General features: G+C 31.8%; 3 protein-coding genes across 3 annotated transcripts; all 3 read right to left on the reverse strand.

Moving 5' to 3' along the window:
- Positions 1–3,817: 3,817 nt before the first annotated feature.
- On the reverse strand, positions 3,818–4,402 carry LOC125828303 (pectinesterase inhibitor 4-like). The gene has a single exon (XM_049507615.1). The coding sequence runs from the start codon at positions 4,400–4,402 to the stop codon at positions 3,818–3,820; it is 585 nt and encodes a 194-aa protein (XP_049363572.1).
- A 798-nt stretch (positions 4,403–5,200) lies between these two features.
- Positions 5,201–5,832, reverse strand: LOC125828299 (pectinesterase inhibitor 4-like). Its single transcript, XM_049507612.1, has one exon. It carries the CDS (start codon positions 5,818–5,820, stop codon positions 5,227–5,229), a length of 594 nt encoding a protein of 197 aa, XP_049363569.1. The 5' UTR covers positions 5,821–5,832; the 3' UTR covers positions 5,201–5,226.
- A 2,999-nt stretch (positions 5,833–8,831) lies between these two features.
- Positions 8,832–9,566, reverse strand: LOC125828296 (21 kDa protein-like). The gene has a single exon (XM_049507609.1). The coding sequence runs from the start codon at positions 9,495–9,497 to the stop codon at positions 8,868–8,870; it is 630 nt and encodes a 209-aa protein (XP_049363566.1). The 5' UTR covers positions 9,498–9,566; the 3' UTR covers positions 8,832–8,867.
- Between the last annotated feature and the right edge of the window lie 7,314 nt (positions 9,567–16,880).

Raw genomic sequence — 16,880 nt, forward strand, 5'->3', positions numbered from 1 at the left:
CAGATATTCGCATCTCAACGTAAATATTTTTTGCTTTCTTCATTTTCTAGTTGTTATTGTATTTTCACCAATATATATCACACGTATAACAAGAAAATTAAGGATGCCAAATCTGATGAAAACATCAGTATCAAATAAAAATCTACGTATTGTTTTCACATGTCAAAATTTCCTTAAATCTATTCTTGTACGTTGACTAATTAATTGTCTACTTCTCAAGTTGGACACTAGACCAATTTTAAGAGAGTCAAATAAAGTTCCTAATCCTCTCTTGCCAAATTGCGTTTCTATGTAATGAGAAATGACCAACTCCCTTGTTCCTTATAAATATACATGTGTTTGTTGCTTCTACATATCCAAATTAACTTATTCTCTTACACCCAACGTGAGACAATAACAAGACAAAATACTAAGAACGTCAAGGAAATATATAATCTTGATAGTGTCTAGATTTTCTATCTTTTACACGATCAATACATAAAAAGTTAAATACAATTCGATCATCTATTAGCAGAAGCTGAGAAAAAAAGATGAAAAATGCTATGAAGATTGTGCTTGTGCTTTCTATCATCATGAGCATACTACTGACACCTTGCATTGCAAAGGGTGTGAGAGGTGGAACCAAGGCTAGTACTGGGTCTGGTCGTAGTGGAACTCCAACCACCACATGGACCCCATTACCTCGTCGTCCTAGAACCACCACCAACAGCAGCTCATCCGCCACGTCCTCCGTTGGCTGGTCCTCTATGGCTATGGCTGGCGCTTCGTTTGCTTACCTTACATTAGTTTACATTTAAACTAGTGTATTAATTTAATTGGCGTGAAAATGATTTAATTTGTATTATTGATGTTGATTTATATACATTCTCACTATTCAAGTTGTACACAAGTTTGGGCACAGGGTGTTGAGGTCCTAGGGCTTTACTTCCCTTCCCAAATTCAATGTAGGGTCCTGGTATTGTTGAAATATATTTTCTTTACATACATTATGTTTTTTTTTTTTTTTTCTGCGAGACAAGATGGGTGTTTTTAATGACACTAACATAGTAATTATTAGCCTCAAATACAAGGAAAAGGATGTAATTAGGATGCAAAGCATTAAAAATGATATGATAAAGTGCAACCCACAAAAAAGGACATACATTAGAGTGTAAATAGCATATTATTATTCTTAGCATGATTTTAGGGTCCGGGTACAAGATTGAATACATAACCATGTTATTTTTAGGTCTTCTTTTTTCTAAATAAGTGTTGGGTCTAAAGATACCAATTTTACATAGAACTTGTACCAACATGTCAATCGTTGAAATTTAAGGATGTCAATGGGGCGGTGTGGGGCGAGGGCGAGGTGGGTTAAGCTTAATTCGTATAGTTTTTAATTTGTTCCGTCCCGTATAACAACTTTTTTTATTTTCAAACCCCTCCCCCACTCCACCCCGCATGAACCCACTCCGCATATTATTTATTTTAATATTTTCTTTTTCTAATTAAGTTTGATACTAAAAATAAAATTCATAAAAATAAATTCATTTTTTTCATTAAGTTATGTTAATTTAATTTGATAGTGACTTAAACATGTAAGAAATAGTACATATTAGTATTTTTTTATTGAGTCATTTTTTCATTTACTATTTTGAATATTTTAGTAGCTTTAATTAAAGAAATTATCTTAATAAATAATGTTCTTTCAATATTCTTATAACTTGTAATAATTAAAATTAAGTTTGAACCCACATAAAATCACATATACCCGCAATCCGCCCCGCACAACCTTAAACCCGCTCCGCCCCGCATAGCCTTAAACCCATCCCATCCCGCTCCATTGCTATCACTATTGAAATAACTAAAATGTCCAATATATAGAAACCACATTTTAATCAACCCATTTTCTATCAGCATATACAAGAAGTTTGAGCTTTGAAAATCAACTCTCTAAGAATATTCCAAATTGCAAACACAATTAAGCACCACAATCTTCGAAAACCAACTCTAAGAAATTGTTTTAAATAAAAGAGTAAATACATCAAATCATTTGAACTTGACAGCAAAATTTACTTTAGTACTTTAATGGGATAAGGGTTTGAAAGACACCCCTACTTTGGTCGGATTTACTGTTGCGATACTAAACTTTGATGAGGATCTATTACCTCCCTAGACTATTTAATACTGTATTTTAAACATATATATTTTCCAACGTGGACATAAAAAATAATGCAAAATTATAAATAGTAATGTGTCCACGTGGGAACCTATATACCTTTAAAATACACTATTAAATAGTTCAGGCGATAAAAAATACGGTATTAAATAGTCTAGGGAGGTAATAGGTCCTTATGAAAGTTTAGTATCGCAACAACAAATCCGATTAAAATGTGGTTTAGAAAATGGGTTGATTAAAATGTTGTTTCTATATATTTTTCAGACCCTTATACAGATATTTAAATACCCCCTTAACAATTTTGAAGCGCATGAAATAATAAAAATAAAAAATACTGAATGGTAAAATCATAAACATGACTTAGCCAATATATAACTAATAGTTTTTTTTTAAAAATAATTTATAAGTTAAATTTTAAAAAAATGTGAAATTTCTTGTTAAGAAGTAAATGAAATTTGTGGGTTCGATTTAAAAAAAATAAAATATTTTTGTCCTCTTTATTTTGTCTTCCTCAAATGTCTTCTTCCCATTTGAAGATCTTCTTATACCTTTCTTCTTTCATATTAGTCATTTTTCCTTCATCTTCATCCCTCACCTCACCAGCCCTTCATTAATCCCCAAAATCCAACACGTAATTTATATTATTGAATGTAAACTTTCTTGAATTTTAAGTGACCTATTTTGATTTCTATTAGTTGTGATGCAAAAAATGTGGATCTATCAACTTTTTTATACAACCTTCATTTTTCATTTGAGTGTTGTTAAGAAAAAAAATAACTTTCAAAAAATATCATTTTCCGAGTGGCAGATTTGTGGGAGAGGGTGAGGGTTCGAAGAAGAAAAAGTAAGTATGCTATTTTTTTAAAGAAAAACTGATGAATGTTGAAAAAGAAAACAACTATTGAAGGTTGAAAATGGTCGGGGAAAAAAGAGAAGCCAGTGAAGGCTGAAAATGGTGAAAATCAAGAAAGAAGAAAGAGAGGGGGGGGGGGGGGGGGAGAAGGTGGGGTAATTTTGATTTTAAAATAAATTTTTAATTAATTGATTAGTGTAATGAATCTTAAAAAGTGTTTAAGAAAAAAGTTGAATAAGCAAAAAAAAAAAAAATTGAAAATTAATGATGTAGTGCTTATATGGTTGTGAGTTGTGACGTGGTGCTTACATGGCTATGATGAGGTTGGGCAATTTTGATTTTAAAATGCATTTTTAGTTAATTGATAAGTGTAATGAATTTTAAAAAGTGTGAAAAAAGATGAACAAGCAAAAAAAAATTTGAAAACTAATGACATAGTGCTTATATGGTTGTGACGTGGTGCTTACAAGGCTATGATGTGGCAAGTGAGAGTGGCATTCTAATTCACTTCAAAATGTTAGGAGGATATTTAAATGCTCGTATCATTTAAGTGCTAAAGTAAGTTGTGTTGCCAAGTTTAATGGTTTTCTTACGTGTTTACTCTAAATAAAACCATAGCGTGCACATGATCAAGCTCATCAAACTAACTAAATTTATGGTGGTACGTATCTTAAGCAGACAATAAAAATAATGACATCAGATCCACAATATTATAAGAAGAAATTAATTATTGTCATATGCATTAATTCCACCAAATCTATGGATCCAGTCTCTGAACCACAAAATTAAAGCGTAGAATTCACAAATTAAAGATCGCTAATGAGTGACAACGCATTGCTGGCAAGCGTTTTAATAACAGTGATGCTTTTATCTATCACCTTCTTCACGTCTGGATTTACCTTTTCCTCTGATTCGGAGAACCCATCGATGCATGTTTCTGCATTTGTTAATGCAGAACTTGCGTACGATATAGCGTTATGCAACTGAGATTCTTTATCTTCAGCACCACTTAGATGTCCTATTGTGTTAACAGTCTGCTTGAGTTCGTGCACTGAAGTCTTCACAGCTTCTACGCAGTCTCTAATAGCCCCGGCTTCATATTGGGAAATTCCCTCCTGTTTTTTCAGATTCCAGAAAATGAGAGAAGCGCTGCGTGCGCCTTTTATGGCTACTTTAAGGGCTTCTTTGCAAAGTATTCTGGGGTTGGTTTTCACTGTAGAAGCATAGGGCAATAATGTTTTCACACAAAGTGAAGGGTTTGTGGTGATGTTGCATTTGGTTTTGATGAAATTTGTGTAGGCTGGCCTAGAGGACTCTTTCGCAGCTGTAGCTGTTTGTGTGATGAAAAAAACTATTGCCAAAAAGGGGAAAATCAAGGTTTTGCCATACATTTTTCTCGTGTTGGGAATAAAGAGAAAAGATATGAACGTGTATTTATGGAAATCAAATTGGCAAGAGGAAGAATCATATGGGCATACTAGACGTTCCGATAATTACTCTTACTCTTGATTTTAGAACTTCTTGGTTATTAGTTTTTGTATTTTGAGTTATTTTTACTTGATTATTTGTTCTATCTTCCTTTTTTTTCTTTACTTTTTTTTTGTTAAGTACGACAAGGTCTAATGAAATTTTAACATTAGGCAAATTATTGTATTTTACAATATTATTTTAAATTTTTGTACGTTAATTATTCAATGATCTTACTAAATCAAATGGGGACGGAGAACCCTCATCAACAATACTAGGTAGCCACTAACTAAGCTACTAAACGTTCATTACAAAATAACTCATCACTAAGTAATGCGAAGTTAGAATTATGGAAATTGCCAAAATATTTGGAAGCAAATCTAAAATAAGTTGTGAACGTGCAATGTCAACTTACCTCGCCGTTCCAAACGGTGAACATTACGTGCACAAGTCAGCAATTTGATTTTTGCACTTGTTAGGAGTTTGTTTCCTTTGAAAGTGATCTGTTGCTATTTTTACGTTTGGATTTGTCACACAAAATGAAAGTGGTTTGTTGCTATTTCTACGTATAGGTTTGTCACACAAATTGAAATTGAAAGTGGTTTGTTGCTATTTCTACGTTTGGATTTGTTACACAAATTTTAGTACAAACGTTACAAATGCAATGAAAAATCAATGTTAATTATAGCAATAAAATGGATATCACTTTTTCAATACAAACTGTCACTATTCATCATTCATATATAAATTAAATATGGTTAATGAGTGACAAGGCAATGCTGCTAAGTTTAATAACAACAGCCATACTTCTATTTATTGCATCCATCACTTTTGGATTTACCTTACCCTGGTCAGTTAACCCACCTGTGCACGAGTCCGCGTCTGTTATAGCAGCACTTGCATACGTTTTAGCATTAGCCAACTGAAATGCCTTATCTTTATCACCTAAATGTCCCATTGCATCAACAGCTCGCTTCAGTTCGTACACTGCATCCTTCACATCTTCTATGCAGTCCTTAATAGCCGCGGCTTCGTATCGCTTAATTCCCTTTTGTTTTTTCAGATTCAAGACAATGGTAGAGGCATCTCGTGCACCTTTTGTGGCTACGTTAAGGGCTTCTTTGCAAAGTTTTGTGGAGTTGGCATTAACAGAAGACGCGTAGGGAATTAGTGTTTTGAGGCAGAGTGAAGGGTATGTGGTGATTTTGCATTTGGTTTTGACGAAGTTAGTGTTGGCTTGCCCAGAGTCTTTGGCAGCTGTGACTAGAAGATGTGTTTGTGAGAAGAATAGAACAATTGAAAAGAGTTGCAATAAAATCAAGCTTTTGCAACTAGACGCCATTATTAGTTCTTGTGCTAGCTATAGTAAGTAGTGAGGAGAAATGTTGTATTATGAATATAGAGAGAAGATGTGAATATATTTATAGTGACAAACAAATTGGCAGAAGGAACAATCTTTCTTAATTGTTCAAGTTTGGTTATGATAATATTTTATTCTCTTTTTTGATCTGCCTAAAGTCAAATATCCCACTAAAACCACAACATTTAAAAGACATTTTAATACATTACATATATTTTTAATTGGCATACTCTTTAACTTAATTTCAGTTGACATCTAGGCCCTACAATTTTGGGTATGTATAAGTAGACACTTAAATTTGTATAAAATTGAACAAGTAGACATGCACGTCCTATGTGGTATAATACATATAGAACGCTACATAGGACCAAAATTATCATGTAGGACATCATGTAGGACAAGTGTGTTATTTGTTCAATTTTATTATACAAGTTAAAAGCTTATTTGTGGACATTCAAAGTTGAAAGATATACATGTCAGTTGAATCCAAGTTAAAAGACATATTTATATATTATGTCTTTTTAATTTTAGACAACAAAATTCAAAATTCTTTTCATTTTGTGTCTAATAATTAAATTAAGATGCTTAAAAGTGAGTATTAAAAATAACAATAAAATTGGTGCTCAAAAATGAGTTGTGAATGTAGGCGTATGAGCTTATTTGGCGCCGCCACCAATGCGGCAATCACATGGGAAATTCAAGTATCTGGAGTTCGTCGGCAGAGTCAACTTATCAACGTGTGAGATCCAAGGTGGATCTATGACTTCTAATTTACGTATATAAAATAAATACATCAATTACACCTACAATATTCAACTATTAATTGCACATTATATAGGTCCAGTAGTTCATATTTTTTTAAGGTACGTACGAAGCGTGAAGATAACATGGCCAATACTTATAAAGTTTATTATTCAACTAAAGATATTAATGCGTGAACGTGGCTAGAAATTGATCAAAAAATGAGAAGCACAAACACTGCAAAAGAGAAGGCGATGTCTCTAGACTCTAGCTACAAGTTAGTGGAAAATTACTTGTCGAAGACGTTTGCATTGATGCGTGTTTTCCTTTACGTTGAACATGAACCTCAATAATTATAATTATGGCTTAGGCAAGACGTTTTGTAACGAGAAAGGTTACGTTCTAATGAAACTTCATCATGTGGATTTTTAAGTCATGATTTAGTGATTTAAACATGTTATTCTATGATCAATAGGGAGAAAAAACGCTCCCCTTCAAAATTTGAGCGGCACCCAAGTTGAAGCCGGACAAAAATAATCTAAATTAGATGTTTTTAACATTTTAATCTGTAAAAATAAGTTAAGTAACTTTTGTGAAATCAAATGATAATTGTGCGATCATACGTATAATTTACAATAAAGTATATAGAGCTCATACTTTCTGTTCTCCTAAATAAAAGTAGAGGACATTGCTTCCTAGGCAAATCGAGGATATTAGAGGATCAATTGATTGATGAATTCTTTAAGGAAAAAAGATGAAAGCTTCTTAAGGGACACTTTACGTGTAAGAATTACTCCTAATTTTATTATTATTATTATTATTTTTAGCTAATTTTATCTATTTTGGTGTTGTCTGGTGCTCATGGTGAAAATTCGGCACGGAGCAATTAAGTTTTTATATTACAAAATTTGCTGATTAGCGAAGCAATAAGAATGAACTTGAGTCTTGAGAACCTTCTGTCACGTTTTGCAAATTTTTAATATAGATTTCCAGACAAATATTTTTGCTTTCTGAAAACATCAAAATTATTTAGTTCTTCTATTCAAACCCGTAGAGTATAGATTAAGATGATGTAGAAAGCAAAAATGAACATTTTTGTTGATAGTTAGGAACGTTTAATCTTTCAATGTGGGACTTTGCAGTGGAATTCAAATTTCATTGAGTTTCAGTGTTAATATGAGTAAGGGTAGAAAATGGTAAAACAAAAGGAATATTCCTATACAGCTGTCCACTAAGTATTGGCTAATAATAACAAATTTAGTTTGGTGTACCGTGCTCATTTTATATTCTCACGTTACAGCTTACAAAATCTAAGGATTTTCATTGGAGATTCTTCAAACCAGCTGTCGGCTGTGATTCATCATTAGTTGGGCCATTATTTGCAACTGGGCTATGATGTGATGTATCCAAATATGTTGGGCACTTGGGCTTTGTGTCTGAGGCCCAAACATGGCAATCCGAGGCTTAGGACCAACCTTATTTTATGAGCAAATAACACAAATCCCAATAGTTTAGGATCTAATGACTATTTTCACTTTAGTTTTATAAATTATCTTTTGTCTCACATTTACTTCGTCAAATATATGTATATAAGGCACTCGGATACATGCGGATCAAATTAAGTGTGATTTGTGCCAGATACACTATATCCAAGCGCGATTCACATGTATTTAGGATACACTAATCTACTCTCTCGTTTCTCTCTAGCTCGGCTCTCTCTGTATCTACATTTCAGAATCAAATATTAAAGATACATGTATTTGACTTGAATTGACTACTTAATTGGGTCAAAAGCGGCAAATATGATGACTAGGATCAATTCCCACTTGAAATATGTTTAATTTTTTTTATAATAGTACGTTCATACTCCCTCTGTCCATAATTACTTGTCCACTTTTGAATTGACACACCTATTAAAAAATCAATTAATGATATAGTGAGTTTATTATTTTACCCCTTTTAATTATGAAGTGGATGAAAAGTTTTGTATTTTTCAAATTAATTAATTATTTAATTGAGGGTATAATATGTGGAAAAAAATTGTCTTTACTTGATTTGTCAAAATGGACAAGTAATTAGGAACAACTATAAAAGAAAATAGTAGACAAGTAATTAGAAACAGAGGAGTATTCTATAAATCTTAGATTCGCCTATAATTAGATATTGGCATCCGCATTTTTCTTCCTCATAAAATCGGAAAATAAAGAAGAGAAGCTCTGTTTTGTTTTCCAAAATGGGAAAAGGAAAGCATCTGAACAAAAATTATAGTGGTGAATTTATTTAATGTACTAAGTAGAGGAAAGATTTTTGGTAAGAGCTAAAGCATTGCTAGTTAACTGTGCTACATTAACAATATAATTTCTAATAGTAGCCTTAACTTTGGCATTCATAGCAGAATTTTCTTGAAATCCATCCATACAAGTATCTTCATCTGTCAAAGCACCACTTACCCATGTCATTACATTCCCCATTTTCTCTTCAAAATCTGGTCCATTCAAATTCTTCATTTCCAACAATGATTTCTGAAGCTCATCAACAGAATCTTCCATGTTTTCCACACAGTCTGTTAAGGCATGTGCTTCTGCTGCACCTAAGCTTTCCTCTTTAGACATCTTTGCGATTTTGTTCGTCGTTGATTTAGCTCCTTTTAAGCTCACTGTAAGTGCAGAATTGGCTAATTCCATTGGGTTTGTTTGGATGGAGTTTGAGTAAGGTGACAGTGTTTCAATGCATAATTTGGGGTATAATGTAGTGCTACAAGAGGTTTTGATGAAATCAGAGGTATTGAATTCGGATTTTTTGGTAAGGTCTCTTGTTGCTGTTGATGAGCATAGCAATGTGGATGCTATTACAATGAAGTAGAAAAATGAAATGTGAAATGTGGAAAGGCCATGACAATTAGGAGTAGAGGAATCCATTATCAAATGATGAGGGAAAAAGGATTGGGGATGAATGGTTGGGAAAAGGTTCTTGCACTTTCTTATAAGGATGCAATGTTCCTGGCATTATTTTAATATACTACTCCCTCTATCTCAATTTATACCATTCACTTTCATTTTAGTTAGTCTTACAAATAATTTATATTTAGTAATAATTTAATTTTAAAATCTATATTTTATACTTAATAAAATGATTAATAGTCACACAAAAAATTGTGATTGTTTTAAATGATAAGTTTTAGAATTTTTTTTTCTTTCTTAAATTTTGCTCAAATTAAAGTAGGTAACATAAATTGAGACGGATGAGTAATTATTATGCATATCCACTCATTTTACAATCACGGGTTTGTGTTCGACATATTGATTGTTCCACAAAAAGGAAAAAGCAAAAGGTGGACAGCACGGAGTACATGAACCGGACGGCATTAAATTAAATTAATTAGGTGTATTCTGAATAATATCTCATCCTGAATTTATATTCATAGAATAATGAGAAAAACAAAAAGTGAAGGAAATGCGCAATTAATATCACTTGCAGGTATGAATAGATTTCTGGCCGAAAGCGCAACAGATTATTCCTTTATGAATAATCCAGGCATTACATATTTCTTCATTATAAAAAAAGTCGATTCACATTGTAAATTGGATAAATATTATTGGACAACTATTTTTAGTATAATGGATAACTATAATTGAACGGAGAAAATAAATTTGAACAACATTAATCAAAGATGTATTGGATCGAGAAACTTTTGGTTTGGCTTTGAGTATGTGGTAGTCTCCATCTGTGTGTGGACAAAAAGGTAGTCTCTGTTAGCGGAGAGATCCAATCTGAACGTGAAGTTAACTTGTGGAGAATAATAGCATCTGAACGCTTAAGAGAGCAGTAATAGGTGGGGACATCGATAGTAATAAAATCCGTGATGTGCAAAATTCGATTCTCATTTCAATTAGCTATTTTCACACTAAGAAAAACAATAAATCCAAGGTAACCATTTATTTAAGTTACCCCTATTTATTAAACATTTCTTAAAATATGTTTCTTATATTTTATACTAAATATAAAAACTAAAAATATAAAGGAGGAGTATTTCCTAATAGCAAGGATGTTTAATTTAATAAATGAACATGAATTAATTTAAGTTGATTAACTAATTTGACCAATGAACATGGATTACTTTAGTTTTTTTTCTCTATTGATCAAATATATATTTCCAAGTCTAATAACTTTCAAAGGATAAAATAGAAAGAATAGTGTCATTGATGCATTGATTTTGTGAAATGACAAATAATAAGGAATATCTAATTTTAATAAGTACAACGCGTAACTAGAAACGAAAAAACTAATTATATTTAATATTTGTTAGGTAAATTTAACTTAACACTATATCGTAAAACTTATTAGAGGAGAAACATTTTATGAGAATTTAGCATATGAAGTATTAAGAGACACACAAGATAGTAGAAGGATACCAAATTTCATGCCAGTTACCAAACGAATAAAATATTTACCAAGTTTATTCCCTTTAAATTATACTCTATAGTTTTAGAAGCAATAATATGAACATAATAAAATATAGGCGATGCCCAAGTAGATGGAATACCAATTTTCTTATCGATAATTGCACATGCCCCTTTGTCAAAAGTGGCACAAGTTTCAAGTTCAACTGAAAAAAGAACATCATTTATTTTTTGTAAATTATAGATCCGTTCAACACTCTTAGCTGATTAAAATTAAATTAAAGAGCTCTCTTTGTTTTATCTGCCACTAGGGGCATTTATATAGTACTTCCTCTTTCCTTTTTTATTTGTTTAAAAAAGAATGACATCTTTTCTTTTTTGATAATATTTTAATGAGAATTTTTATATATATAACCATTCAAAAATAACCTAATTACTCTCCATAGCTATAGTTATTCATAGTTACATGTTATATGGAGGAGAGAGGCGAGCGAGACTGGGAGAGAGAGGAGAGAGGCGAGAGAGAGAGGGGGCAAAGAGTGGGAGAAAGGTGAATTGTATATGTATATAGGTTAGATAATTGTATATTATACATATGTATTTGTATATATGGCAAGCGAGATTGGGAGAGGGAGGAGAGAGGCGAGTGAGATTGGGAGAGGGAGGAGAGAGGCGAGCGAGAGAGGGCAGAGAGTGGGAGAGAGGTGAATTGTATATGTATATAGATTAGATAATTGTATACTATACATATGCATTTGTATATATGACAAGCGAGATTGGGAGAGGGAGGAGAGAGGCGAGCGAGAGAGGGCAGAGAGTGGGAGAGAGGTGAATTGTATATGTATATAGGTTAGATAATTGTATATTATATATATGTATTTGTATATTCTGGCGAATTATACATATACAAACGTGGCTAATTATACAAACCCGAAGTCAGCTCGCGTAATTAATGTATAATGTTAGTCGTGAGTGGTAATTATAGCAAACTATAGCTATGATGAGTAATTAATTAGTATAAGTTTGCTTAACCACGTAATTTCCCCTATAAATTTCAGTTTTTCACATGACATGTTTAAAGCCACAAGATTGAAGGGCAATTTAGTACATTTGACATAACTTTAATTTAGGACCACAAGATTCAAAATTCTTCTTTATTTTCTAAAATTCCGTGTCAAGTCAAACCAGGTCACTCTTTTTTAAACGGAGGGAGTAATACTTATAGACAGCCGACGTGTATTCTTCTTTATTTAATTAATCATTTATTTAATAAGAAGCAGCTATATTAACTTTAGCAGCCACTTTAGTTTACCGACGTCAAATTAAGTCATTTGAATACCTAATTAAGTAACTAACAAACAATTTGAGAAGAGCCAAGTTTGAACTTGTAGTCAAAAACTGCACATGGAACTTCAGTGTCGCTGTCATTTAGTCCGTGTTCTAGTATCTTTCAACCACATCCCCAGTGAACATAATAAGGGAAAACACATAAAATACTGGATCCCCTTTATTACTACAGGAAAATAGTTCTTTAGCGACTGAAAAGTTGATAGATAAAAAATCCTTTAGTCATCGGTTGTCAAAAATTTCCACATTAAAAATTCAGTCGTCAAAGGTTCTTTTATAACAATATAAATTCTGATTATTTTTAGTGACATCATTTTTTGTCTTCACAAATTTGTTGATCAATCATAAAATTAAAACAACTTTTGATGAAAAAAATTATTTTTGTCGTTACAAGTAATTTTAGCCATCAAGATTTTCTTTATTAACGGTATATAATGTTTTAACAATTGAATTTTCTTTCGCTAATGCTTGCCCGTTTAACTGTTGGAGAACTTGTTATCAAAGAGTTATAAAGACCATATTTCCCTTCGTAAATAAGGAGTGAATTTTGCAACGAACAACAAGTAGTTGAGTGTAACAAGTTTGAACTTGTAGTCAAAAGGCAGCACAAGGACGTTCAATGTCACTGTCATTTAGCCCGTTTTCTAGTATCTTTCAATTGTAACACCACACTTGCTGTGACATAATTTATTTTACGTTTAAACTTCTAACTGAATTTCATTGGCTGAAAAACTAACTATGAGGGTTACGTTACTACAAATTCATTGATTTTGGCACAAGAATCCAACATTTTCATACCAATACAACTTGTTAGACCAAAATTGGAATAAGAGACCATCTGCTTCAAAATTAAAACCCCCACTTGTGACCCAATCGTTATCCTCTTTTTAAAAAAAAATTGTTGAGTATAGTTTATCCACAAGGCTTCTTGGCCGACAGAGCAAGCCCTTAATGGTCCCTAGTTTTAACTTTCCAAAATCCAATTTCTATACTTGCAAAAGTCTCCACTCTTTTGCAAATTGCAATGCTTGTCATAACTCATAACATCACCCTATTCCTAGTGGCTTGGACTATTGCAATTTGGGAGTTTGAGTTGTACACTAGTCAATAGGGATTTTCCTAAAAAAGTACTTATATATTAAAACTGAAAAAGAAAAAATAGTGAGAAGAGCAAGATAATCCAACCATATTCCTCTATATATATTGAGTCCATTGGTTAAGTATTTAACTATTTTAAAATGAACCCTTTTGTTTTAGGGCCAGTTTGGCCATGCGATATGGTATCATGATATCGTATCATGATATGGAATCATGATATGGAATCATGATATCGTATCATGATATGGAATCATGATATCGTATCATGATATGGAATCATGAGATGAAATTGAAGGTTTGTTTGGACATGCGCTATGGAATTTTTGTGTTGTATATTTTCTCATAAACATAAAAATCTCATAAGTTGTAAAACTATTAAAATAGCCCCGATTGTTTATTCAATCTTATCAAATAAACAAAAAATTATAAAATCGCATAATAAATTATTACAAAGTTATTTGTTCTCCACTTAAGTAATTGTTTCATCTAACTTTAATTTAATTTTAAAGTTAAGTTTACCGACGTCAAATTAAGTCATTAGAATACCTAATTAAGTAACTAACAAACAATTTGAGAAGAGCCAAGTTTGAACTTGTAGTCAAAGATTGTATATGGACCTTCACTGTCACTGTCAATAAGTCCGTGTTCTACTATCTTTCAATCACATTCCCACTGAACATAATAACGGGAAAACGGTCTGTCAAAAGTTGATAGATCAAAAATCTTTTCATAATCAGTTGTCAAAATTTTGATATTAAAAATTCCGTTGTCAAAGGTCTTTTAATAACAATATATTTTGATTATTATTTATACATTATTTTTTTAGTGATATAAGTTTTCCTTCGCTAATTTGTTAATTTGTTGATTGATCATAAAAAAACTATTTTTGTTGTTTTAAGTGATTTTAGTCATCAAATTTCTCTTTACTAACTATATACTATAACTTTTAATGATTGAATTTCTTTCGCTAATGCTTGCCAGTTTAACTGTTTGAGAACAATTGTCATCAAAGAGTTATAATGACCATATTTCCCTTCGCAAAATATTTTAATATTTGACTAGTGCTTTTCTTGTAGGAAAATGTTTAGAACTCTATAAATATAGGTTTGATCCTTCTAACATTAATTAACATTCACAATGTAGTTCTACGGGCTTTGAGAGTTTTGGTTAGGGGGAGAATTTGTGGGTCACAAGTTTGATACGTTATCACTTGTGTGAATTTCCCATGTATTCCAAGTGAATTGATTGAGGTTATTTCTATCTGTATTTTGTACTCTCATATTTATAGTGGATTGCTCATCTCCTTTGTGGATGCAGGTCGATTGATTGAAGCACGTTAAATCTTTGTATCTTTTGGTATATTTCTCGCTTATTTTATTACTCATGGTCTTTTAAAGATTGTTTTGCTATCTTCCTCATAACACCTGCTTATTGTCGGTCCTAACACTTTCAATTGTAACACCACACTTCCTCTGACATAATTTATTTAATGTTAAAACACTTCTAACTGAATTTCGTTTGCTGAAAAATTAAATATGATGGTTACGTTACTACAAATTCATTGATTTTGGCACAGGAATGCAACATTTTCATACCAATACAACTTACTAGACCAAAATTGGAATAAGAGTCCATCTGCTTCAAAATTAAAACCCCCACTTGTGACCCAATCCTTATCCTTTTTTTTTAAAAAAATTGTTGAGTATAGTTTATCCACAAGGCTTCTTGGCCGACAGAGCAAGCCCTTCAATGGTCCCTAATTAATTTAACTTTCCAAAATCCAATTTGTAGTCTCCACTCTTTTGCAAATTGCAATGCTTGTCATAAGTCATAACATCACCCTATTTCTAGTGGCTTGGACTATTGCAATTTGAGAGTTTGAGTTGTACAATAGTAAATACGGATTTTCCTAAAAAAAAGTATAAATTAAAACTGAAAAAGAATAAATAGTGAGAAGAGCAAGATAATCCAACCATATTCCTCTATATTGAGTCCATTGGTCAAGTATTTAAAATCTGCCTATTTTAATATGTACCTTTTCTTTTTTTTTTGTCAAAATAGCTTTTCAAAAAATTATTCTCGAGCTATAACAATTTGCGTTTGATGTATTCATTTGATAAAACACTTTTATGAGTTTTAACCGAGCATTTTGTATATGATCAATCTTTTCGGAAAGTACCTTTAAGCAGCTTATTAGGAAAAAAAAGATATTTATACATTTATTTTACATGTATTTTATTTAGAAGGAAAAATGATTTTATGTCACGCCCCAATTTAGATATGCAAACGTGACTGACATCTAATGTTTTTATCTCATATCGAGCAAACCATTATCGTGTTTTATCTACACAAATTATGATCATGTATATCTCATTATATTCAATTAATAACTTAAAGAACATTCTTTTTTCAGTGTCATTATAACCTTCATAAAATACTTCATAGAAGTAAAAAATCAATTGAAACATATGAATCATTTACAAAACCATTCAAATATCCATAACCCCAAAACAATATAACTCGACACATATCTATGAAACCTTACGACACATGAGAATCACTGAGAATAAGGTTACGAGATTTATACATAAAATTAAATGGAATACACAATGTGCTCCCATGATTTAAAGTGGGCAAGAGACAAGTGTAGAAATCTCACGTCTAGGATTAGAGAAATCAAGGATTGTATTGATGAAAATAATGTTGAGTTACAACCTCCTTATATAGGAGAGAATTGTAGAGTCCTAAGTTAACTATACTTAGAGTCCTACTACAATACCTATTATTAATATATAATAATAATAATAATGCAAATATAAATAATCTAATCCTAGTTGTACTATAATCCTAATCATAATCTAATCCTAATTGTAATATAATCCTAATTAATATAAGTAGTCTAATTCTAGTACGATTCTAATTGTACAGCAGTGTTGTAAACTCGCTAGTTAGCTTTGTTGGACCTGTTCCTTTGACATGTTCCAATCGTCAGCTTCCTTCTTCATTAACACTTGTTGTAGACACGTCAGTCAGCTGCGTTGGACCTGTTCCTTTGACATGTTTCAATCGTCAACTTACTTCTTCTTCAACACTTCCCCTCAAGCTAGTGAGTAGAGGAACGGTTACTCCTAGCTTGATTTGAATACGCAACAAAAAAAACTTTGAATACCTAGCAAAAACTTCTTTTTGTCAATGCTTCAGTATGAATGTGATGTATGTTTCTCTAGAGTTGATGTTGTTGTATCTTCTTCCCCATGTAGAAACCTCACGTCTAGGATTAGAGAAATCAAGGATTGTATTGATGAAAATAATATTGAGTTACAACCTCCTTATATAAGAGAGAATTGTAGAGTCCTAAGTTAACTATACTTAGAGTCCTACTACAATACTTATTATTACTATATAATAATAATAATGCAAATATAAATAATCTAATCCTAGTTGTACTATAATTGT

Source organism: Solanum verrucosum, unplaced genomic scaffold (genome assembly GCF_900185275.1).
Source record: "Solanum verrucosum unplaced genomic scaffold, falcon-dt-bn FXZP01000047.1, whole genome shotgun sequence".
Classification (NCBI taxonomy): Eukaryota; Viridiplantae; Streptophyta; class Magnoliopsida; order Solanales; family Solanaceae; genus Solanum; species Solanum verrucosum.

Coding starts and splice junctions, on each gene's coding strand:
- LOC125828303 (XM_049507615.1), bottom strand. CDS start 4,402: ATGTATGGCAAAACCTTGATTTTCCCCTTTTTGGCAATAGTTTTTTTC.
- LOC125828299 (XM_049507612.1), bottom strand. CDS start 5,820: ATGGCGTCTAGTTGCAAAAGCTTGATTTTATTGCAACTCTTTTCAATT.
- LOC125828296 (XM_049507609.1), bottom strand. CDS start 9,497: ATGGATTCCTCTACTCCTAATTGTCATGGCCTTTCCACATTTCACATT.